Genomic DNA, 26019 nt, shown 5'->3' on the forward strand with positions numbered 1-26019 from the left:
GACCTTTTAGGATAAAATTTTAAAATTATTCGTGTCAAAATCAATAAAACCCAAGCATAGAGAAATGTCCAATTTTAGCTGAAAAAGCTAGCACTGTGACCAGATTGGGCTGTTATGATTATATAGATTAATTTACCCAAAGAAAGCAAAAATATGGCATATACCTCATTTTTACAAACTACAATATCTGGGGACTATCCTAACCTGATGCCATTAAATATTCATGTAATATAGAATTAATTATAGAACGAATCCCCTTAATCCAAACCTTTCATCTACTCACTTTCCCTGATTGGCATGCCTACGTGAAGTAAATATCCTGGCTATGAGTGGAGCTTCTTTCTGTGAATAAATAAATTGGCAATATGATTAATGATTCTATGATATTTTTTCATGTTAGTGGACTCTTTTTTTTTTAATTTTTTTTTCAACGTTTTTTATTTATTTTTGGGACAGAGAGAAACAGAGCATGAACGGGGGAGGGGCAGAGAGAGAGGGAGACACAGAATCGGAAACAGGCTCCAGGCTCCGAGCCATCAGCCCAGAGCCCGACGCGGGGCTCGAACTCACGGACCGCGAGATCGTGACCTGGCTGAAGTCGGACGCCCAACCGACTGCGCCACCCAGGCGCCCCTCATGTTAGTGGACTCTTAAAAGCTGAATCCATTCTTGATCCTATTAGATTGAGAGCCAGACCTTGTACAGCAAGAATTCCCCAAGACAGTGCTGTCTTGTAGAGCTGTTTTGATCCTCCTGGAGACAGCCAACTTATCTTCCTCAGTGACACATAGACTACAGGAACTGTTCCTTCCTTCTAATGTTTAACTTCTTCAGTTGATAGAATTATATTCATAGGGCATCTAACTGTGAGACAAGTGCCTCAGTAAGTGACTCATCCTGTACTTTTCCTTCTCCCCATCCCCTCCGCCATCTCAAACGGTCACCAAATCCTGTAAATTTCAAATCCTTCATATATGTTGGATCTACCATTTCTTCTCCATTGTCACTACTTTTTAGATTGTTACCATTTCCCTTCTGAACTACTGAAATAGCCTCACAACCGGTAATTATCCTTGTTCCAAACCATCCTCCGTAACATTTCTCAAGCAATTTTTAAAAACGCCAAATCGGTTGCTTCCTGTTTAAAATTCACCAACAGTCTCCGTTTTCTTTTTGAATATCCTCTAGTCTCCTTGCAGACTATAATCTGGCCACTTATCTTTTCCTCTTCAGCCACCATGAGTTTCAAAGATAATAGTCCATCTGAAGTCCCCCAAACATACCTCAGGCGATGGGGAGACTACTCATCTTGAGGCTGCTGGAGACATTCCTCAGGGTATCTCTGTGCTGTTTCTCAGTTTCTTTTCCCAATCCTGGTTGCCCTGTCCCCTGACTCATGGCCAACTCCTATCAGTTTGTTCATAGGAGACCAGTAGGCAGTTTGTGGTGAGATGATTAAGTACGCCATCATGTTGACTTAATTTTTCTTTTTGGTGAGGATCTCCAGTAAAAGACAATATGAATCTCTTATTACCTCCCAAAGTACTGTCTACTGTCTTCCTTTATTACCAAGTGTCTTAGAGCCTTATTTATAGGCTTTATAATCAAGGAAGTCATCACCAGAAATATATATTCTTTTCAGAGTTGTGAATTTTAGGTTGACTCTAAATCTAAGGCTGATCAGATTTTCTCCCTTCCAGATACGAGCATCTTACAAAATATTAAGTGGACAAATATAGAAACAATGCAGGACTGCTTGAGGGGAAGTCAAATACCATTAGACAGAAAGTTCCAAAAATAATGTCTTCTAATAAACGTAATATATAGATGTTTCACTGATGTATTATGTTTTTATTTTTTCAACAAGTTTTCTTTCTTTTTTATATGTATTTTAGCTAATCTGTGAAACTAGGGACCATTCCTTATTTTTGGTTTTGCACAGCGCTTTGGATATAGTAGGCTTTCAGTAAATGTTGAATAGAAATCCTTGTATCTTTTGTCCAGTGACAACGTGCAAGGTCTAGAGTATTTCATTTAACTGTTATAAGAATGGATTCTTTATGTGAAAAAAAAATGAATAATAAATGAGATCGATTTTGAATAGGAGTTCTGGAATCTTTTGATGTCTCAGTGGCAGCTGTGGATGGTGATGGCAAAGGCCAATTAACAGAGCTTGGGGCTTCCAACCTGAAGTTCAACTAGAGCACCTCTACTTTCGTCTATTTCATTTATTTATTGATAGCATTTAGTTTAAAACATAGGACACATTTTAAAATCTCACACCCATTACCATTGTAATCTACTGAAAGTGATGATTTTATCATTTCCTCTCACCTACAAAATGTTCTGGTTCAATAGCCAGTTTCCAAGCAATTAATGGATTTGAAAGTACTGAGGATTTTTGTTGTTGTTGTTTTGTTTTTAACATTTAAGGTTTATTAATCTGGGGTGTCTATAAATTTGCCAAGGGCAAAGCTGTATTCTATTTTTACTAACCTCTAATTCATACTCAGTACGTCCTGTGTTGTCTTTATCACCAGTAGAAAATTATAAATTTTTTTAATATGACACTGCATTAGTAGAAAATACCTCAAATCAGCATTTGTGGTCATCAATACACTGAAATGACAGTATTATCGGACCTCTCTGGATTTTGGTATGTACTCTGGTAATAAAGAAGCATATATATATATTACTTTCTCACAAATTTGTTTTAAAAAATATTTTGGTGACTATATTTCAGTATGATTGATTTCTTTTATAATTACTTTAAAACAAAATTTGTGCCCTTAAAAGTATTCTAAGGAGAGAGTTCTATGGAGAAGGGGGACCAATAACCGAAAGAAATGCTAAAAAGCATTGCTTTAGACAGTGCTACAGCTCATTATTATTATGGGATTAGCAGATATGTTGGCACAGAGGCTTTCCACGCCTGGAAGCGCTAGACCTCAGCAGCTGTACCTGTTTGGCCAAGATTAGCGTCATTCACTATGTGCCTTAACATTCAACTTATGTGGAGCACAGCATTCTGGAAAATCATAACCAAATCAGCCTCGAACAAGAAACCGTGCTTTGGTATTCTTATCGTTTGTTCTGTTCGTTTATTTTTCTTGTGATAACTTTGCATTAATTCAGAATTTTGATGCTTTACTGAGATTTCTGTTCCTGCCTGGGGCTGTTCACTTGCTTTTCTAATACCATGACTTTCCTTGGTGATGCATCCCTTTCCTACCATGAGTTTGTGTGGTTAGAATAGGCCAGTCCCACCTACATGCACGATGCTGGGCACCAAATGGGATCGGTTCCACTTGGTGACATTGATGGACACGGGGACGCAATGAACTGATGTGACACAACTGTGGAATTTTACTATGGAAAGAGTACACTTCCTGCTCTGGCTTCAAAGACAGAAGAATGCAAGCCAAGCGCTTGAAGCTCCTCTTCCCTCCTAGGAGAAAGAAGCTGCCTGAGAATAGAGTGGACACAGAAGATAACAAATAAGAGACAGGAAAGGAAACCCTCAGGCCCCCAAACAAGGTTAAAACATTCCTGAAGTCAATTCTACCCCTGGGTTCTTCAACACTGGGAGCCTGTTAAGGAGGTCATTGAGAGGACGTGACCTCCGTTTGACCTGAGAGCTGAACTAGGCGGTAGGAGGCTCCTCACTCCTCCCTGTCCTTGGAATGCCGGTTACAATCACCACTCCTGCCCTGGGAGCCATTTCAAGGATACAGCTCTCAGAGAGGACTGTGCTATTGAGATCCTCGGACTGTAGACATGACTGAACCCAGGTAAGGCCTTTATGTAAACTTGTGAGATTCTGGCAGGCAATGGGGAGCCTACTCATCTTGAGGCTGCTGGAGACAAACCTCATGTGTAAGTTCCCTCCCTTATTAAACCCGCCGCCTACAAATCTGTAGTGTCCCTCCCTCTTTCTTGGGCTCTCCTTGCCATCCCTGTCCAGGGGAAGTTTGTGAACCAACAGAATCACCGAGTCTCTCTCTAGCTTTAGCCATTTTTCGTTGGCTTATATCAAAAAGAACAATGACCTCTGTAAAGTTTATAATAAAAATTTAGTAACTTGGTGTCTTTAAAAGGAAATGACTGAATAATTTTATGACACCATTCTTTTGTTAGATAAGTCACCGAGGATAGTATAACTGGCCTTGTTTGATCTTTGGGATATAACCCCCTACACGTACTTGATGTATACAGCAACCATGGATACAGTCAGAACATTTTACCAAGGAGTAAATAAATATAAACAACTTCCAATAAGATCTCATTTACCTACATTTATAGAGAAAAATAGTGTTATAATTTCAGTTTGTTCAACTCCCAAATCTTTTTTTTTTTTCATTACGCATTCTGAAACCAAAATATGTTATAAATTATCTCTAGTGTAAAATAAACGTGGACAATTGGACTCAACTATTTTTCCTCTGTGGACAAAATGCTTCTGTCTCATCTCAAGATACTAGCTTCTTCACACCTGCATTTTCTTAATTTCTTGCTGACACAGCATTGTATATGTCCAAGCATCCATTACAGAAAGATCTCAGATGTTTTAAAAGTGGAAGCCTCAGGATGCCCCAATGGACATGATGTGCTCTAGGTTCTTGTGAACAAGAACGCATTGTAGATACGGGATCAGTCTAATCCATCTGGGCTGCTATAACGAAATACAACAGTCTGGTCACCATAAACCACAGAAATTTATTTTTCACAGTTCTGGAGACTAGAAGTCCAACACCAATGCGTGGTCACATTCTCACAAAGGCCCTCTTCCCAGTTCATAGCTGGTGACTTCCTGCTGTGTCCTCCCTGGTGGAAGGAGCAAGGGATCCCTCTGGAGCCTCATTCACGATGGTTCCACCCTGACAACTTAAGCACCTCCTCAAGACTCTACCTATAAATGTAATCATTTTGAGGGTTAGAATGTCCACATGTAAATTTGTAGGGAGACATAAATATTCAGACCACAGCAATGCCTCTTACTGAAGCTGGGAGAAACACAGTTGTCAAGTGACTACAAGTGGCTTACCTTTCCAGTGGAGCAGGGAATTTTTGCATCGCTGCAAGGAGTCATTTCTTACACTGATACTGTGTCGGGTGACTTTGGGGAACAGCAGCTGAAACACTACAACCTTAAAGCATACTGGAGCATGTGGCACATGTAGAGAACATGTCTTGTTTGGGAAGATGAGGCACACCAGTTTGATTCTAGTGGAACCTCAATTCCCTATACATTTGCCTGGGCTGCTTATCACCTTTCTCCTTTTCCACATTCTCAGGTGACCTAAACTTGCTGTCATGAGGTTAATTAATGAAGTGGAAACTGAGGATACTCCAGTGTGTAGGAAACCTGGGGGTTATAGTTGAGAGGCTTTTACACAATTTACTATTCTACTGGAAGGAAAAAACAAAAAACAAAACCTTTCTCATGAATGTGCTGAGCATGTATCATTTCTTAGCATCTGGCTTGTGGGTTTTTCTTGGAAGCATAATAGCCGAGATTAGTATGCTCAGAAGAAAATAATTGAATTTGGACATAATTAGGAAAGTTCACAGCTCAGGAAAGATTGGGGAGGAAATGGTGACAAAGGAAGCTGACTTGACTCAGTAATGCTTTCGGGAAGCAAGGGCAGAAGCTGAAGCCTTATCTGCACAGTTACTGTTAAGAAGGTGGCTGCAGTTAACACGTCTGCCTTTCTTGCAGGTGAATAACTCCAGGTTGTCCAGCATGATAGTCTTCATTTTCCTTGGTAAGTGAATCATGCTTCTAGTTTACCTGGATCCATAGCACTGTTTCTTCATGAACTGAATGCCATCTTATCTGACTTGACTGTTGATGAAACTAATGGGCTTGTAATAGGAAGTCTGAATTTTCAGTGTATACTTTAACATGGTTTCTTACTTTCTCAAAATTGTACACTTACTCATTTATAACTCTGTAGAAAATGCACAATGCAGGGATTGCATTCATCTCTCAGATTGTTTGCATTTTATTATATGGGATAATCCAGTTACCTAGGATTTATGGAATTCACATAGATAGTAGAGCCTTTGAGAAATGAAACCTTCCAGTATCTATTTACAAGTTATAAGATGGCAAATTTCAAATTTATCTATTTTTCTTTGAAATTAAATTAAATGAGATTAACTTAAAGCATTCAATTCCCCGAATTTTAAAGTGTTAATATTTACTAAAAAGGATTCATTTCATAGAATAAAACAGCTTAACATCCCATCAAATGCTTCACATTTTAGTTAGCTTCTGTTAGCTACAGGAAAGGTTTGTAATAATCCCTCTTGTGTTGGATAGTGTGAAGGTATCATAAAATGCTGGTGGAAAAGAATTCATTTATACTTAAAGTAGAATCCACAAAGATCTACTTGCTGTAGGTGTCATCGGACAAGCTACTGTATTTTTCTTCAGAATTTAGTAGAATCTATAAAATGAATTCAGGAAAAGAAACAGTTATGATTATAGCTGAATATTATTCCATTCATTAAAACAGAGCCAGTATTTTTTTGTTTACACTAATAGATATTAATGAATAAAAACATAATTGTGGGCAAGAAAACAAAGAAGGTTATTCCAAATTATGTTGAACATGAATCAAAAAAATTAAGGGGAGAAAGAATGGAATATTTTATGTATTTTCAGTTTTTCTTTAGTTTTAGTAATAGTTATTTCCTATCTCAAAATTTTGCTCTTGGATTTATTTTAACACTATTTGCTTATTTCCATTCATGATTATAAAGAAAACTCTGGGAAATTTTAATTTTGTAGATAAGACAGCAGTATAACAGAACACATAAAACATGTTACAACCTCATTATGGCTCCAGTTGAAAAAGCAAGGATCGCCTCTTGTTTTCAAGTTTCTGTTCTAAATTAATTTTGAGACTAGGAAGTGAATGATTTCTAACATTGTTAGGGTCGAAGCTGTACTATCTGATAGGCTTAACCTGTATTTCCCATAGTTCATTCTTAAGAATACTTGTCTAACATCACCTAAATAGGTCTAAAGGTGCGGGAAAGTTCTATCGCCAGAGGAACGTGGGGCATGGTAAATTTTTAAAATAGAACATGTCATATCATAATAAGACTTAAGAGGGTAATATGTGCAACATTTTTCATATTGTTACTTTAAAACAGAACTTGTTTTTCATTGAGCATTTCAAGAGAATCCTTGAAAATTCCTGGATTAAATACGTGGCCACAAGTTATAGTAAGGAATGACTAAGATTTTGGCAAGTTAAAGTTATTTTCATTCTTGTGGGCCAGATCACTGAGATGGTTTTCCTAGTAGATTTAGTATTTCATCCTACTAGAGGGTGTGGAAAATCGTATAAAGTAAACAATCAAGTGGAACTTAAAATTTTAAATATGGAATAAAATGAAACAGATTTGAGAAACATAACATGTAGAATTAATTACCCATCATTAGACAGAGGTACTGGTAAGGTTTTGATGATATATTCAGGATACCATCATCTGTAAGTTTCCTGAAGGAGCTATTTACAAGATTCAATGATCAATGTCAAATAAAATTCCAGTTTCTTACTTTCCTTTTTTTTTTATGTTTATTTATTTTTGAGAGAGAGAGAGAGAGAGAGAGAGAGAATGAGAGAGAGAACATGAGTAGAAGAGGGGCAGTGAGTGAGGGAGACACAGAATCTGAAGAAAGTTCCAGGCTCTTAGCTATCAGTACAGAGCTCGATGCAGACCTCAAACCCACAAACTCTGAGATCACGACCTGAGCTGAAATCAGTTGCTCAATCAACTGAGCCACTGAGTCGCCCCATAGAATTCCACTTTCTTATGAGTAGAGTCTGACATAAAATATTTCAGGGTCTTTGGCAAGCTGGATTCAAACAAGTAACTTTGGGCCAGAACCGAAGGGGCTCTCTTTCTTTTTCTCATTGGTTAAATGAGCTTAACAATGAACACATGACAAAACAGAAGGCTGATATGTCAATTTTCACTCCAGCCCTCAACAAGAAAAATGTGACTGAGCCACACCCTTGGGCCTAATCTCCAAATGCAGTGACCCAGCAAGTAGTACATATGATCCATCCAATGAGTTGTCTTGGATTCTCCTTAGGAGAAGAGGTTTGAAAAGAGGTAAGATAAAGAAAAGATTTTAGGCTTTACTTGAAGCCCATAACTCTGCATTGTCACAGGCAATTCATAATTAGCATCATCTTTTTAAAAATTCAATTAATTTGACTCTAAGACCTACTTTGAGATCTCCTGATTATAATTAATATATTGTTTCTGTAACTCGATTGCTCTTCCCATATTTTTCTATGGATTGATCCAGCAAGTGTTGCTTAGCATGCTTGCAGAATCAATTCAAATAATTTATACATTATACTAAATTAGCATCACTATGTTTTTTATATTTTTAGAAAACTTACTGGAAACTTCTCCTCTACCCAACATAACTTGTAAATATCTGGAAGGTATTATTTTTATTATAGTATTATAGTATTACTTATTTATAACTTCTTTTTTTTTTAAGTTATTTATTTTCAGAGAGAGAGAGACAGCATGAGTGGGGGAGGAGCAGAGAGAGAGGGAGAGGGAGAATCCCAAGCAGGTTCCATGCTGTCAGCACAGAGTCCAATGAAAGGATTCATTTCATAAACTGCAAAATCAAGACCAGAGCTGAGATCAAGAGTCAGATGCTTAGCGACTGAGCCACCCAGGTGCCCCTATAATTCATTCTTAAATAACTATTCAAGTTAGTGTAAGTCAACATACATACATAATATCTCATTGTGTTTGATGATGAGGATACAATTATGAATTACCTCCAATGTCTGCCTAGTAGGACCCTAGAACCCCATGGTGGAGACAATCATATAAATACACATTTTCATTACAGAGCAGTAAAGCTATGCTTGGGGAAATCCCAGTATTCTAGTGAAACAAATAAGAGGTGTTAAATTAATTTGGATATAGGAAGAGGGTACTGAATTCAGGGAAGGATTCCATAAAATAGGTAATTATTGTGTTGAGTGTTAGAGGACAAAAAAAAAGACAGAAAGACAGAAAGACAGAAAGAAAGAAAGAAGAAAGAAAGAAAGACAAAGAAAGAAAGAAAGACGGAAAGAAAGAAAGAAAGAAAGAAAGAAAGAAAGAAAGAAAGAAAGAAAGAAAAGTTTCTAGGAGATAAAAAGGAGTGCCTACTAATGAGGGTACAGTAAACACTCAGAGGTACAAGACAGCATGGAGCATCTGGGAAACTATACATGCTCAAAAATGTCTAGATTGCATATGATAAGGAATATAAGAACTATCCTATGAGGAACCATCCAAAGGTCGAAGCAGAGAAATGGCAGGATCAGGATGGTACAGTAGGCAGGTTAGGGGGTATAAAGAACCTATGTGAGTAAGATGAAACTGGAGGCAAATTGACTAACTGATGGGTTGATCAAATATTCAAAATAAGAGTCAAGGAACTATGCACAAATGGATATAAAAGAGTGAAGTCGAGGATAAAAAAGGAGTCTGTGATGAATCAGTGGTTTCTAGTGTTGGGTGCCCATGAGAACAGTGAAATTGATGAAGCAGGGCTGTCCACCAGGGAGTGATGATGATAAAAATACACTGTAGTCTTAAAATGTATCTGGAACACTTTGGTTGAGATAACAACAAATATAACTGGAATACTGAAAAATAATGGGATTGAATTATGCTTTAGAGAATCATCAATCTAGAGGTTTTAGTTAAAACCATTACAGTACATGGAATTGTACATAGAGAATGTGTAAAATGAGAATAGGAAACATCTGAGGATAGACATTAAGCTAAAAATACAGTTCAACAGGAAAAGACAAAGATCCTGGGAAGAGGCCTAACTATGGTCAGAAAATATCAAATGAATAAGTATCAAGAGAACTAGAAGAGCTGGTTGCCAAAGGAAGAGAGAGTTTTAAGAACAAAATAGCAACAAAACGTGCAATGATAAAAGTAGGCAAGATGAAGTGTTAAAACTATTAAGGTTGTTGTCATGGAGATGATTAGGACAGTTCAGAGAGCAGTTTCAATAGAGCAATAGTCTTAAAAATATAAATTGAGGAATAAATATGCACCAAATAAGAGCACACATCTAGACTCCTCATTTAAGAATGTTATAAGGGAGAAATACAGATCTGTAGTTAGGGGGGAGGTTAAGATCCATTCCAATCTTGTAATGATCTTATCAGATTATATTTTCCATAACACTGTTGTTTATCACCAGTAACTTAGTTTTGAGGTAAATAACTGTCATACTGTAATATTGCAAACACGTTCTTGTTGTTTTTGTTCTGTTCTTATTGTTATTTCAGCTATGGTGCTATGCTTGGAAAATGAATCCACTTCCCAAACCATTGATTGCACATATTTAAGAGAGCAATGCCTAAGTGATACAAATGGATGTAAACTTGCATGGAGAAAGATGGAAGATTCATGTAATGTTTCAGGTAAAATACATTATTTAATTTTTTAAGTTTATTTATGTATTTATTTTTGAGAGAGAAAAAGAGAGAGAGAGGGAGGAGGGCACAGAACGAGAGGGAGAGAGAGTGAGAATTCCAAGCAGGCTCTGCACTATCAGCACAGAGCCTGATGCAGGACTCAAACCCATGAACCATGAGATCTTGACCAGAGCTGAAGTTGGACGCTTAACCAACTGAACCACCCAAGTGCCTCAATAAAATGCATTATTTAAAATATGCACAAATGATTTATTTTTACTGAGGTAAAAATAGGATTTGATATTTTCTTTCACTGACCTGGGAACTAAGTTAGCTTTGCTCCAAACATTTTTTTCAAACTTAATATTCAAGAGATTTACCTTCAATTGCTTATTAGCGAATGTAGTAACAAGAACTCAAGAGCCTTAATGCCCTGCGGGGAGGTTTATGCAAGATTTCAGGGTTTGTTTTACTTATCTCACCATGTACAATGTTATAATTATATGCATGCTTGTCAGAAGTATGGCAAAATTTTTTCAAATGTGTTTTTGCTTACATATTAGTATGTCAGTAATAAAATAGGAAAAAAAACATTTGTGATGATCAAGAGCATTGTTATTTATTTGTATGTGTATCATACACATTTTTATGTTCTTGCAACAGACATGCTATCTTCCATTCCATCTGTGTCGAGAACAATTTAAAATACATTTTTATTTTTAACATGTCCTACATTCCAAACATTTGAGCAGAGTCCCGAGGGTTAGAGAATATGAAGATTAGAGTTACTGTTACTTGTTTAAAAGAAAAAGAAAACATACGGAATATATCAATTCGTTGAATAAATATTGTATGGACCGTTATAGTAGGACTCCATTCACTAAAAATAGATAAACATTATATAGTGAGACATTATCTTAGTACTATTATCACAAACGTTTCAAAATATTGTATTCTCATATAATTTATCATCTTGTATATTGGGTGTTATAATACTATAAAAACCTCATAAGCTTTCTGGAATATTCAGTAAGAAAAATTGAAAAGGGAAAATAACAATAGATTCTTCCATGACGTACTTTCTCTATTTTGCGCAGTGTGGCGTCTGTACTGCTCATGACTCTTGCCTATCTGTGTGTGCATCCTCTACTTCCCAAAAGACGCAAGGGGAAGTAAGTTGGGTTTAAGAGGCAGCAGCCTATAGTTCTGATGGCCACCATTTACAATCTCCACCATCGGAAGTCCTCCCCATCCCCACAACCTCAAGGAATTATATAGGATGTAGAGGAAAAGAGAGTGATTTCCTTCTCCGTCCTGCCCTTGAAGGCAGTAAGTCCATACTCCAAAGTAAGTTATAGCTGCCTAACCCAACATTCTTATTACAAGTCAGGAAAATAATTTTAAAAGCCTAATTTGCTCTAAGTAATACAGTAATTTTAAGATGAGAATAGAAGACAGTGACAAAAAAATCTGTTATTTGTTTTGATGATGAAATTCCTTGTTACATTTTATAAAGCAATTTAAAATACTGCATTCAGTGTGTCATGAATTATAACACGTACTTCAGTATACAAATAGCAAGTCATTTTCAGTGAATTGCAGTAATATTTGCATAATTATCTCATTCATGAAGCTGAAATAGAAATATTCTCAAATACATAAATGAAATGAACTCAAGTAATTTTATTCAAAAAAATGATTAAAAGAAAATTGTTGGGTGGATGAATAGGACTTTGTAAATTAAAGCAGAAAAGGAAATATTGATAATTGTGAAAGACTCATTATTCAATAATATTTATTGAGTGCTTACAAAGTGTTAGGACCACTTCATTTCTCATGATGAATTTTGAGCCACTTGCATGTCTCTTATTATAATCTTAGAATGACATATACACTAGAAGATTATGACAAATAGTTAATAAAAATAGCTAAACTGACAAAATAGTGAAGATTATGGATCATTCTGGTCACCTCATATAAGGACAGCCTTGATTATTATAGAAGAGTAAAAACTGATATTCTAAGTGGGGACAAAGTCATTTTAAAATACAGCAAGCTTTAATCCATTTTGGAAAGTAAACATTGAGGGAAAGATAGTAAAAATAGATTTTGTGCTTAAAAAGTCACTTACGTGGACATCTTGCAGCATCCCCAGGAAATCTTATTATAATAAGGCATTACTCAGGTTAATACGTTAAAAGCATTTGGGGTAGGGTGATACTTAGATTAATATCAGGAGTATTACATGTTTGTTAAAACCCAGGTAACCCCTGCAAGATGAAGGATTCATCAAACTGTAACCTGAGCATCCAGTCCTTGGTGGAAAACAATTTCCAGTTTGAAGATTGTCTCTGCACTGGTAACCTCCATTGCACTATTAACAAATTGCTTGGGAAAAAATGCATCAATGAATCAGGTAATAATATGTGGTTATATGAAATATTACAGTCATAAAAAAGAAAAGTACAGTTTCAAAATTAACCACATCTATGTAATTGGATTAATTCTCTCTCTCTCTCTTTCTCTCTCTTTCTCTTTCTCTCTCTTTTATTGGTAACTTGAACAGTTTTTTTGTGTAATACAAAGTTCTGTGAGTCATAGATCTCAGTAAGTGCCTAACGTATTTCTGTAATTGTTAACCACTATTTCAAGCTTCATCCGATCATAATTAATTAGCATTATATAGTCACTCTCTCAGTTCATATTTTTGTGAGGCTCACTATGGCTTTGCCCAAGACCTAAGTGATAGAAGACAAGTAAGGTATCATTTCTGTTGTTAAAGAACTCAGTTTCCTGAGAAAGTCCAAAATATAACCACTTGTCTGGAATTCTACTTGCCTCTGGATGGGAGCATTTAATCATTTATGCATTTATTTAGAGCTACTCAAGGTGCCGGGCTGACACTGAAGTAGTGGTACTCAAAGTAGTCTGCATGTGTCCTTGAGGATTCATAAAGATTTTCAAAGGGATATGGAGAATGAAATAGTTCCAAAACAATCAGTTTCTGGATCCTCAATGTTCTTGCATACTCTCTCTGAAAAGTGGACAGCTTGGGATTGCAGCTGTTATCATGGGGTTCTTGCCTCTTCTTTCATAATCAGCCTTCTCCCATTTTATAAGAAATAGGTTTACCTCTCATTTATCATGAATGGTCCCATTATCCCACCTCTCAAAACACTCATGGTGAGCAAACTGGCCAATTTTCTGTTCCATGCTTTTGCTTTTTCCAGAGTTTCACATAAATAGAATTAGGTAACCTTTTGGAATTAGGGAAACTTGAACCTGCCTGATTTTTTTTTTTTAATTTAACATCATGGATTTGAGGTTCACTAGTAGTTTTTGAACAAGTTTGTTCTCTGTTTTGAGTAGTATTCCATTGTATTGGTTATCCATTCACCACTGAAAGTGGTTTGCATTGTTTCCAGATTTTTAGAGGTTATAAATAAAGCTGCTATAAATATTCACATACAAGACTCCTACAAACAAGTTTTTATTTCTCCACATTCTTGTTGGGCTATACGGTAATGTTTATGTTCAACTGTATGATAAGCTTTCATACAATATTCTAAGTTTAATTTAACCATCGATGTATAAAAGTTCCACTTGCTCCACATCCTCAGTAGCACTTGATTTTGTTATTTGCTTTCATTTTGAGGCCATTCCAATATATATGTGGTAGTGTCACATTGTGGTTTTAATTTGCACTTAAATAATGTTGAACATATTTTCATGTGCTTAGGTGTCCTCTTTATACATTATTTAGTAAAGCATCTCTTTAAAATTTTGCCCTTTTTTAATTTGAGTTTTGCCTTTTTTATTGGGTTTTAAGAGTTTTTCCTCTGTGTTGAATAGGGCTTATCAGGATATGTGTTCTGTAAATGATATTTCCCTGTCTATATCTTTTATTGCTTTAAGCGTATATTTCAAAAAGCAGAAGTTTGTTGTTTTTTAAAGTTTAACAATATCCAGCTTATCATTTTTTCTTTTATAAATAATACCTTTCCTGTTGAACCTAAGAAATCTTTATCCAACCCCAAATCACAAAGATATTCTTATATGATCTAGACATTAAGTACTTTAGGTTTTGCATTCAGGCTTATGATACACTGTAAGTTAATTTTTGTTTGTGGTGCAAACCATGGGTCAGATTCATTTATTTTTTTTTTTTTCTCTTTGGATATCCAGTTGTTCTACCACATTTGATAAAGGGACTACAGTTTCACCTTTCTCCAAAATCCTTTGGGCTATATATTAGTGTCTCAATTTCTAGATTGTTCTATCTTGTTCCAGCTGCCTATATTTCTGTACTTTTGCCAATACTTTCCTCTTAGCAATATTTTGTAGTTTTCAGTGTGTACTTCATACACTCTTTAAGATTTACATAAATATGCTTCACTTTTTTGATGCTGTTGTAAATGGTAACTTTTTAATATTTTAATTTCTAATCAATTATGGCTAATATATCAAAATTATATATATATGGTATATATAAGGCATATATATATATACCATATATACATATATCTTATATATACACCATATATTTACATGTATCATATATATATACCATATATATACATATATTGTATATATATATACCATATATCTTATATATATATATACCATATATATACATATATCTTATATATACCACGTGTGTGTGTGTGTGTGTGTACACACACACCTTATAGCCTGTAACTTGCTCAGCTCAGTTATTACTTCTAGTATCTTTTATTTTGTAGAATCTATAGGATTGTCTACATAGACTTAAATATTTATATCTGCAAATAGAGAGTTTTCTTTCTTTCTTTCCAAACTGTAGGCCTTTATTTCTTTTCCTTGCTCTATTGTTCTGAGTAGGACCTGAAGGATAATGTTAAATAGGATTTCTGGGAGTGGCCATCCTTGCCTTTTTACCTGTCTTGGGAGAAATGCATTTAGTTTTGCACCATTAAGAATGGTTTTTGCAGGGGTGCCTGGGTGGTTCAGTCAGTTAAGTGACCAACTTCAACTCAGGTCATGATCTCACAATTCGTGGGTTCTAGCCCCTTATCAGGCTCTGTGCAGACATCTCAGAGCCTGGACCCTGCTTTGGATTCTGTGTCTCCCTCTCTCTCTCTGCCCCTCCCCAACTTGTGCTCTCTTTCTCTAAAAAATAAAATAAACATAAAAAAATGTTTTTTAAATAAAAAAAATGGATTTTGCAGTAAGTTCTTTGCAGGTTCCTCCTCCCTTTATCAGGCAGAGAAAATTCCTTCCTATATCCGGTTTGCTTAGAGATTTTATCATGAATAGATTTGCAAATGATTTTCTGCCTCTTTTGCAATGATCATGGTTTATACTTTTAGGTTTTTTTTAATATGATGAATTATTTGTTGATTCTTAGCGTTGGTTCTAACCCTTCATTCTGAGGATATATACTATTCAGTTATGAAGTATTTATTCATTTTATATGTTGCTAGATTGAATCTGCTACCATTTTGTTGAGGGTTTTTAATCTATGTTCCTGAGGGACATTGGAATGTTGTCCTGACAGCATATTTGTCTGATTTTGTTATCTAGATAATACTGTTTTTAATTTTAATTTTTATATTTTTTGAAAATGTTTAGAGAGAGAGTGTGTGTGAGCTGGGAGGGGGAAGAGAGAGAAAGAGACGTAGACAGTGAATCCAAAGCAGGCTCCAAGCTGTCAGCAGATAGCCTGACTTGGGGCTTGAACTCACGACGAACTCATGAACTGTGAGATCATGACTTGAGCAGAAATTAAAAGTCGGGTGCTAAACTGACTGAGCCACCCAGGTGCCCCTGGATAATGCTGTTTTTTAAAATGACTTGGGAAGTATTTCATCCTCTTTTTTATCCTAAAAGAGTATACAAAGAAGTAGTAGTATTTCTTCCTTAAATTTAAGGAATTAATTTAATTCAATTTAATTAATTTAATTCACTAGTGAAGATATCTGAGCAATTCTTCATTGGAAGATTTAAAAATGTTCAGCGTGTTTGTCATAGAACTGTTTACTTATTTCTTGCTGAGTTTGGTAGTTTGTGTCTTTCAGTGAACTTTTCTGTTTGTTGGATTTATGTTGAATTTTTATTCTTAGGGTTTCCATTTTACCTTTTTTCCGTATCTCTCTGCTAAGTTGTTCCTAATATTCTCAAATTGTCCTTTAAATATCTATAGGACTTATAGTAATGTCCTTTCGTTCATTCAGATGGTGGTAATTTGTGTCTTCCTCTCTTTGTCTCTCCCTGTCTCTCAGTTTTGCTCTTTATTATTTTTTGTTGCTGTTGTGTTTGACTTGACTTGAAGTTGCTCTTCATTTTCTGGTTTCTTAAGATAAAGGCTTATATCACTGATTTGATATTTTTTTCCTTCCTCCTATAAGCATTTCATTATATAAATGTCCAAGTGCTGTTTTAGTTCTATTCACAAATTTTAGTATGCTATGTTTTCATTTTTATTCAATTCAAAATGGTTTCTCATTTCCCTTGTGACTTTCTCTTTGATTCATGGTTTATTTTACAATACCATTGTTGAACTTCCAAATATTTGAGGATTTCCCAGATACCTTTGTTATTTACTTTAGTTCAATTCTTAATTAAAATGGTAAGTGCTAAGTATCACCTGTACAATGTGATACATGCTAGGTGATACACACACACACACAGTGTTTGAAGGTATAGAGGATAAAATAATGGTGATTCAGAAGGTTCACAGAAGAAATGACAGACTTGGGGCTTTTAGGGTGAATTGGGTTGATTAAAGAGACAAAATGGGTGTTCTAAACAGAGAAAATAGAATCAGGCAGAGGAGCAACAAATCCTTTGTTAAACTGGACTGTAGAATGGAGGAGTATTAGGAGATGATGCTGGGAAGAAAGCAGATGTTATAAAAAGGAGGAAGGCTGAAGTTATGTATCTTTCTAAAGGGATTAGGCCTCAAACTGTCACTACAAGGGGCTATTAATGCATTTTAAACAGAGAAATGCAGAATCGGCTTTTCAAAGGGTATCCCTGGCAGGAATGCAAAAGACAGGATGGAGGGGTGGGAAAGATTCAGGCCAGAGATATCAAATAATTTGAGAGAGAGGTGATGTATGCCTAAACTAACACACTGGTGCTGAGGACTATGGAAGAAGACATAAGTAAGGTATATTTATGAATCACAATCAATAGGAATTGGTGGCAGTTGGATATGAGGAGAATGAAATGTATAAAGCTTGGCTTGGGACAGGGTACTGAGATACACTGAGATAGGAAAGAAAGAATAAAGTACAGGATTAGGGGTAGAAGTGATGAATTATATTTTGGAGACATTGCATCTGTGGAATGCTTTGGAACATTCACATTAGGAATGTTGGCATTTTGTTTGAAGTTTTGCAAGATACAAATAATTTTTAAAAAGAAATGAAGGAATGTACGTCATCTAGCTTGCATTTGGAAACATGGATCTTGTACTGAAGAGAGTAGTATAAAATAGACATACAGATTTTGGAGTTAAAAGTTTATAAGAAATAGATAAAACCGTGAAGGAAGATAGGATTGGTCAGGAAAGGCTATAAGGTGAGAATATTATAAAGATTTTGAGAATAAAATTCATGATATAGTTAAAGTAACCAAAAAGAAGATTTCAAAGATAGGGAAAGAAACATCAGAAAGAGTTGTTGAAATCAATGAAAGAGACACAGGGAAAATAGTCAACAATTATAAATGCTGAGAAGTCATCAACTAGGACAGCCTGAAATGACATTAGTTAGCTAATTAATACGTCTATACTAGTTTTAGATTGAAGTGGGATGAAATAAAAGCATATTGGAACTAAAAATGTTTATTGACTTCTGTTTCACAATGGTAAGACAACTTAATTTATATCTCTTTAGCCACTTTTAATCATACCAAGTTCTGGCAAAATGTAGTGACCAGTCAACAGGTACATATAAATTTAGAGCAGTTAAACTGAAATCAGTTCACATATTTAAACCCTTTTTTTTCCCCATAGACACTTACTAAAGTCTACTATGCAATAATTTTGATAACCAGGAATATAAAAACCCTATAGAGAAGACTTAAATGATCTCACAACTAAACTTCATGATGGACATGACCTAGTTGTTATGTATACAGGGAGCATTAGTTTATTGCTTATAATTTAGCTTATTGTGGGAAGGAAATAACTGAAATCTTAATATCCATCCTATCTCAACAATAACACCTTCCACAAACTTTTTGGTCATCATTCCAAGACACGATCTCTGTCTCTGTCTCTCTCCCTCTCCTCCTCCTCCTCCTCCTCCTCCTCCCCCTGCCTACCTCCTTCTTCCTTTCCCTACCTTTCCTCTTTGGATTCTCAAAACATTCCCAAACATATATATGTGTGTACTGTTCTATTCTTCCTTAATATACTGTAAACTTCTTGAACAAATCAGCTTTGGCATTTCTTTTTTCTTTTTTACTTACTATGATAAAGCACCCAGCACAGTACCTGATACTTAGCAAATAACCAATAATATCATAACATAAGGGTTTCAAATTTTTAAACATATTTTTGAGCACCTAAATCATGGATCTATTCATAAAATTTTTATTATTCAGTTAACATGTGTAGATATAAATGCTGGAGGATGGATATAAAGATGAATGAAACAGTCTCTGCTCTTGATTAGCTGAAAATATAGTAGGGCAAAATTGACATTTAGCCAAGTCATTTAATTTAGTCCAGCTGATTAAATATATAGATAGAAAGATAGATATTTAGATAGGTTGATTGATGACATTTAGACAGGATTACAGATTACTTCAAGGTATATAATTATCAATGTAATAGAACTAATTATATGAGAACAGCATTAATTCACATCCATCCTATTCATGCAACCCAGCATATACTAGCCAAAAGTAATAGAAAAGAAGACCTCTGTTCTAGTAAAGGAGTCTGATTTATATAATTATAAAATCCATTGTGAACTGTTATTTGAGAATTGTGCAAATTGCTATAGTAGTGTATTTTTTAAAACACACGCAGTACAGAGGCTGGCTCCAAATAGTGCTTATAAGGATGCCATAGCAGGTTTTAAGTAAACATGTTCACATCATGAAATTGATTATATTATCTTTATCTTGCATAAATATGATGCATTTGTAGAAACTAAGGCTGTGAGGTCTCATACCTTTTATAAGGTATAAGAAAATTAATTTAATGAACCAAAATTTAATAATCTTTTAGTTTTAGACCAAAATGCCACAGGGAAAAAGGTTACTTTGGGAAGAATTGTAGGGTCAAGGATTTTTTTGTTTTTTATTGTGGAGACCTACTTGAAGTGCCCTAGAGGAAGGCAAGACTTTTTAGAAATAGTATACTTCTGAAAGCCTATGTTAAGCTGACTTGGAGTCTCCTATTGAAGTTGTTTTTCTTATCTTTTTTGTGTAAAGTTCATATAATTATGACTTCATTTGAACTGTCCAGTAAAGCATGTATGCTCAGTGAGGGATATAACCCCCAAGGGCTGAAAAGGCTTGTTAAGGGAAACATAAAAATATTTTTAAAAGACAGAGAAACACTGAGTGTATTTCTAGGAGAAGATGGAAATCCATAAAAATTTATGCAAGGGAAATAATGTGTTGCCTTATAAGTATTAAGTTACACACAATTTCTACCAGTCGTCATCAAAATGTAATGAAAAACAAAAATAAATGATGAAGACAAAATGTCATTAAAAGAGATTGAGCATTACCATTATGTGGTTACATAAACTATAATCAGTGTTTTTATTTGAAAATTTTTAAATTTTTTTTTCAGTTTATTTATTTTGAGAGTGAGATAGTGTGAACAGGGGAGGGGCAGAAAGAGAGGGAGAGAGAGAGAGAGCAGGCTCTGCACTCTCATCCCAGAGCCCAAGGTAGCACTGGAACCCATGAACCGTGAGATCATGACCTGAGCCAAAATTAAGATTTGGATGCTTAACCAACTGAGCCACCCAGGCACCCCTTATTTCAGTTTGTAAAAACTTGGGTTCATTTGTAATAGCTCTCTTGAAAATTTTAATGGTTTGTGAAAGACAATAGATACAAAAATATTTTTAAAAGATAAGTCTATATGCTATATTTATTTATTCATTTATTTTATTTATTTTGAGGGGGAGTGTGCACTCGGACATGCACAAGTGGGAAGGGGCAGAGAGAGCAGGAGAGTGAGAGTCCCAAGTAGGCTCCCCACTGTCAGCTTAGAGCCCAAGGTGGGGCTCCATCTCATGAACCCCATGAGATCAAATCTGAATCCGATGCCTAACCATGGAGCCACCCAGGCCAGTAAGATTAAATTATTTAATTTTTGGTTTCTCTCTCTCTCTTTTTTTTTTTTTTTTTAATTTTAACTTTATAGAAGAATCAGCACTGTCTTTACATTTGGCTTCACAGTCAAATATCACACAGTGGTTCCATCAGAAAAACACATCATTAATGGTTAGAAAAAAGATTGACTGTGTCACAGCAGCACATATCTGCCAGCAGTCGGAACATTGCACTCTGTTGTATGAAAATTTTAAGAAAACCTGTGGGAGAGAATCAGAACAATGCAAGACCATTGATGGAGGCTACACGTGTGCAGCATTAAGAGAAAGTCTGAAAGAAACGATCTTGTGGAATTGTCATTGCAACAACCCTTCAAAAGTAGAGTGTATTGAAATTTGGAAAAGTTTGTTTGAAGATATTTGTATACAAGATGTTCACATGAATCAAGTTCCAGCCTACAGTGATGACTATGAAGAGGGATTCAGCCAGGAAATTGTTTCAGGTTGGTACACACAAGAAGAATTTAGGAACATTAAGTATGTAATCACGAATATGAATTAGGTAAAGAATATTTAATTTCTAATTCCAACTTTGTCATTTATGCCTGTTTCTCTTTGACAATTAATTTTTTTTTAAAATGATGCCATGAATATGTCCAAAGGGATTATGAAGAAAGAGGCAAATGCTAAAAGGTTTTAGCATCATCTTTTTTTAAAGTTTGTTTGTCTGTTTATTTACAGTGAGTGAGAGAGAGAGAGAGACAGACAGACAGGCAGAGAGAGAATTCCAAGTAGGCTCCATAGTCAGTGCAGAGCCTGGCACTGGGCCGAATCCTACCAACCATGAGATCATGACCTGAGCTGAAATCATTAGTTGGTTGCTTAACCACCCAGGTGCCCCAACAAAATGTTAATTGTATTCATCCATCCATTCATTTATGCATGTATTACACATTCATTAAACAAATACGAGATATTTATAATGCGCTATGTCCTGTGCAGCAGGATTAAAAAAAAAAAAGCAATAACAAAACAAAACACTTGTCCTTCATTCAAGGAGCTTATTATTTTGTAGGGGATTTGAAAAATAAATAGACAAAATGTGGTAAGTAATATTATGTATTTATTTAATAGATATTTCTTTTGTGTTCCTACTATGCCTAGGCCTGGGGCTAAGACCTGGGGGGAAAGGAAATCATCCCTTTCTTGAAGTTTACATTCTATATTGAGGGGTGTCTTGAATAGGCTTCCCAAGCAAAAGACTCTGAAACAGAGGTTTGCACACAAAAGATGTGTGTGTCCTGAGGGCTTGGAAACAAAAGCAACAAGGAACTGAGGAAAACAGGGTCAGAGGGAGGGAACAGCTGAAACTCAAACTGCAGCCACAGCAAACTTACTTTATTCCATAGGAAGGTTGGACCTGGGATGGCTTTTCAGAGATGTCACCAATTGAGGCAAGGGATCAGATCCTCGAACACTGCCTGTGGGCTAGTCCTGAGATATGAGCTGTCCTCTGGGAAAATGTGTAACCTTGGCTGCGCTTTCTTCACATGAGGGCAATGCCTAGAAAATAACCAGTGTGAGTCATCACGCAACTATACTTTCAGCAGCTGGGAAAATGAGAACCTGTGTCACCAAAAAGGCTATCTTAGTATTTTTCATATTTCAAACAGTATGAATGCTAAGAGAAAATGAAGCAGAGGGAAAAAAGAGGTCTGAGTGGGTAGTTTGTAATTTTAATAGGATGGCCAGACAGTTACACCCTTAAATGAATTTTGAGCAAAGACGAAAAGAGGTAGGAAATGAGCCTTGTGGATATTTCAGGGAAGAGCAATTAGGTCAGAAGAAAAGGGGAATCAAAAGTCCTGAACTGGAAATCTGTCTGGAAGTTTGAGGAAGAGCTAAGGAGACACATAGGTAAAGGAGAGAATAAGGGAGAGAGATGTGGAAGATGATATCAGAAATAAGACAGGGGCAAGATCATGGAGGGCTTTCTAGGTCATTTCTAGGTCACTGGTTCTTTCTCTGAGTGATACAGTAAATCACTGAAGAGTTTTCACAAAGGGATCGTCATGATCTGATTTATACCTTTAAAAGGATAATTCTGGATTTTATGTTGATCATTGACTGAAGAGAAGCAAAGACTCAAGTAGGAAGATGAGTTAGGAGGCTTGTATAATGATGCAGCAAAAAAAAAAAAAAAAAAAAAAAAAATGATGGACAATGGACCACTGTGGGAAGTTGTCAGATTCCAGATATATTTTGATATTAGTAAATTATGTGGAAATGCAAGAAAGAAGGGAAATGGAAGTTGATCCCAAGGTTTTTATCTTGAGTTATTAGAAGGATGTTGTTGCCATTATTTTTGCTAACTACTATGGGAACAACTACAGGAAGAAGAGGTTTCAGTGAGGGACAGAGAAGCCAGATGTCAGTTTTGGACAGGTTGAGTCTGAAATGTTTATTAAGTAACCAAGTAAATACATCAAATTAGGCAGCCCCTTGTATGGAATTGATGTCTAAATTCTATGTATGGCATTAAAAGGTGAGATCTGTACACTAGGTATAAACCAGGGATGGGGTGCATCATTCACTTATAGCTGATAAATAAGACCATGGACCTAGAGGTCAACAGAGAAATTCATGCTAACTTGGACTAGGGTGGTAGCAAGGTGAGAAGATAGCAGATTCTGGATATATTTTGATATTAGTGGATGAATAAGAAAGAACACGTGTATTTTTTTTTTGATGTATATGATCTTCTCTTTCAGAGATTGATCTGATTGGTACATTCTTTGATTTATTACTGTGACATATTGCCCTTTAGCTCCTCTTCAGCAATTAAGCTACTGTTTAAAATATCCTCCGGGAAAAATGTATATTCATATATGTACCATATGAAATTAGGATTTAATGTGCCCAGAATTTACCTAAATTACTCATAGCAGATAAAACAGTACACATCCACGATGGGATTTATTTTCTTCCCATGCTAAAATAAATATTTTGTTGTGTTTCTAATAATTATCCACTTAGTGAGTATATGAGTCTGCTGGGGCCACCATAACAAAATACAACAGCCTGGGTGGCTTAAACAACAGAAACTTATTTTCTCACAGTTCTGGAGGCTGGAACTTCCAGATCACAGTCTAGCAGGGCTGGTTTGGGTGAGAGTTCTTTTCCTGGCTTCTGGACTTCGTGGTTTCTTTCTGTATCCTGACATGAGATTTCCTTAGTGTCTCTTTTTACTTGGATGATAATCCTATCAGATGGGCCCCACTCTTATGACCTTGGCTAACCTGAATTACTTTGAGAGACCCCATATTCAAATAAGCCACATAGGGGGTTAGGGCTTCAACACATACATTTTGGAGGAACATAAACGTTCAGTCCATAAAAGTGAGTACATTCAGGATTTATTTATGTTTCAATGACAGACTCTTGAATATGTGGTATGTAATCAGTGGCATCTCCATACCAATCAGTGCCAAAGCAAAGATGGAAGTCTAGCCTAGACTTTTATATGTGTTGCAAAAGCTGTATGACTCTCTGAGGTTCACTTACTGGGATTTTGCTCAATCTGGAATAATAGAGCAGAAGAGGGAACATTCCAGGCTTCCTCAGTGACACAGGAGGGTGGCTCTAGAAGCACTGTGATTCGTGAGCTGAGATTTTATTGGTATAAAAAGGAGAAAGCACATATAATGAGAACAGATGGAACAATACAAGGAGCCTGGAAAGACTGCAACACAATAACAGAAGTCATTATTTTTTTTAAAGTTTATTTATTTTGAGAGAGAGGGAGAGCAGGGGAAGGGAAGAGAGAAAGAGAGAGAGAAAGAATCCCAAGCAGGCTCTGCACTGACAGTGTGGAACCCCACACAGGGCTCAGACCCACAAACCATGAGATCATGACCTGAACTGAAATCAAGAGTCGGTCACCAAACTGAATGAGCTACCCAGGTGCTTCTGAACTTTTATTTTAAAATGCAAATCTGACCATACTATTCCCTTATCGCTTTATGCATATGTATATTAATGCTCCTTATGTTTTGTTTGGATTTTTCTTTATATGTCTATATTCCGTAGCAAGCTGTGAATGCTTCATGATAGGGACTACACATTGGTGTCTTCAGTATAGTACCTGGTACATAGTAGGGACTCAACCAATGCTTCTTGAAATAGTTTAGAAGTAGCTGGCCACTGAGTTGACTTCTAGCAAAGCACTTCTCTAACTCTATGATTATAATTCCTAGGAACTCTAAGAGATTAAGATAATCAGAGGTGGAAATCATTTTTAAATTGCATTTCAATTTAATTAAGACCCTGCTGGGAAGAATTTTTTTGATTCAGACAATATTCCTTCTGTTCTTTTTCCCCAGATTCTTTGTTTACTTCAGTGCACATGGCCTGGTCGTTAGCATTTGTTTAAATCTTCAAGTAACTGAATCCTCAGAGAGGGCTGTTTAACTCACTTGAATGATACTTTGGGGGTTGATTTTTCTTCATCTACACCTACTAATTTTGAGTATCAAGTCTTAAATAAGTGTTCCATTGGCTTGTACTTATCTTTGCTTGATTATTCATTTATAAACCTAGCCTGCATACTTCTATTAAATTAAAAAAAATCATTCACTAATGAAATGGTCTCTTTGTTTTCCTTCTAGATAACATGAAAGAGGATAATCAATCCAAGTGGAATCTGACCACTCTTCCCTATAATGGTAATGTTTACATATTGTACTTTCCATCTGTATTGCAAATACTAGACAATATGATTTATTTTTTATTTTTTTTTCAACGTTTATTTATTTTTGGGACAGAGAGAGACAGAGCATGAACGGGGGAGGGGCAGAGAGAGAGGGAGACACAGAATCGGAAACAGGCTCCAGGCTCTGAGCCATCAGCCCAGAGAGCCTGACGCGGGGCTCGAACTCACGGACCGCGAGATTGTGACCTGGCTGAAGTCGGATGCTTAACCGACTGTGCCACCCAGGCGCCCCTAGACAATATGATTTTAAGCATGGCTGCCAGCTTTCTTAAAGGTATGCCAATACAAAATAAATTGTGTGGCTTTTTACTAGTCTAATATTGCAAAATGCAACAACATTTATGTTTGTTTCGCTCATGTGTCAAAGCAACTTGCCTCCCCATCCATCCTCTATTTACAGTTATGCTGAGGAATACTTTACAATTAAAACTAAAAACTAGATCTGGGTTAAATTTCACTGGTATTTTGATCACATAAATTGTTTGAG

At 35.9% G+C, this 26019-nt stretch overlaps 1 protein-coding gene across 3 annotated transcripts in view; it reads left to right on the forward strand.

Moving 5' to 3' along the window:
• Positions 1-4940: 4940 nt before the first annotated feature.
• The window catches only part of GFRAL (GDNF family receptor alpha like), a 61507-nt gene continuing 40428 nt past the window's right edge, over positions 4941-26019 (forward strand). For 2 of the 3 annotated variants that reach the window (XM_040473792.1, XM_040473795.1), the window contains exons 1-5: positions 4941-5765; positions 10347-10481; positions 12739-12891; positions 20854-21264; positions 25429-25485. In XM_040473792.1, the coding sequence (XP_040329726.1) occupies positions 5744-5765; positions 10347-10481; positions 12739-12891; positions 20854-21264; positions 25429-25485 (778 nt within the window). In that variant the 5' untranslated portion in view covers positions 4941-5743. Of the gene's footprint in view, positions 5766-7999; positions 8134-10346; positions 10482-12738; positions 12892-20853; positions 21265-25428; positions 25486-26019 lie in introns of all 3 variants that reach the window. The other variant, XM_040473794.1, reaches the window with a different exon arrangement.

The sequence above is a fragment of the Herpailurus yagouaroundi genome, unplaced genomic scaffold, assembly GCF_014898765.1.
Source record: "Herpailurus yagouaroundi ecotype Mexico unplaced genomic scaffold, PumYag 139, whole genome shotgun sequence".
Classification (NCBI taxonomy): Eukaryota; Metazoa; Chordata; class Mammalia; order Carnivora; family Felidae; genus Herpailurus; species Herpailurus yagouaroundi.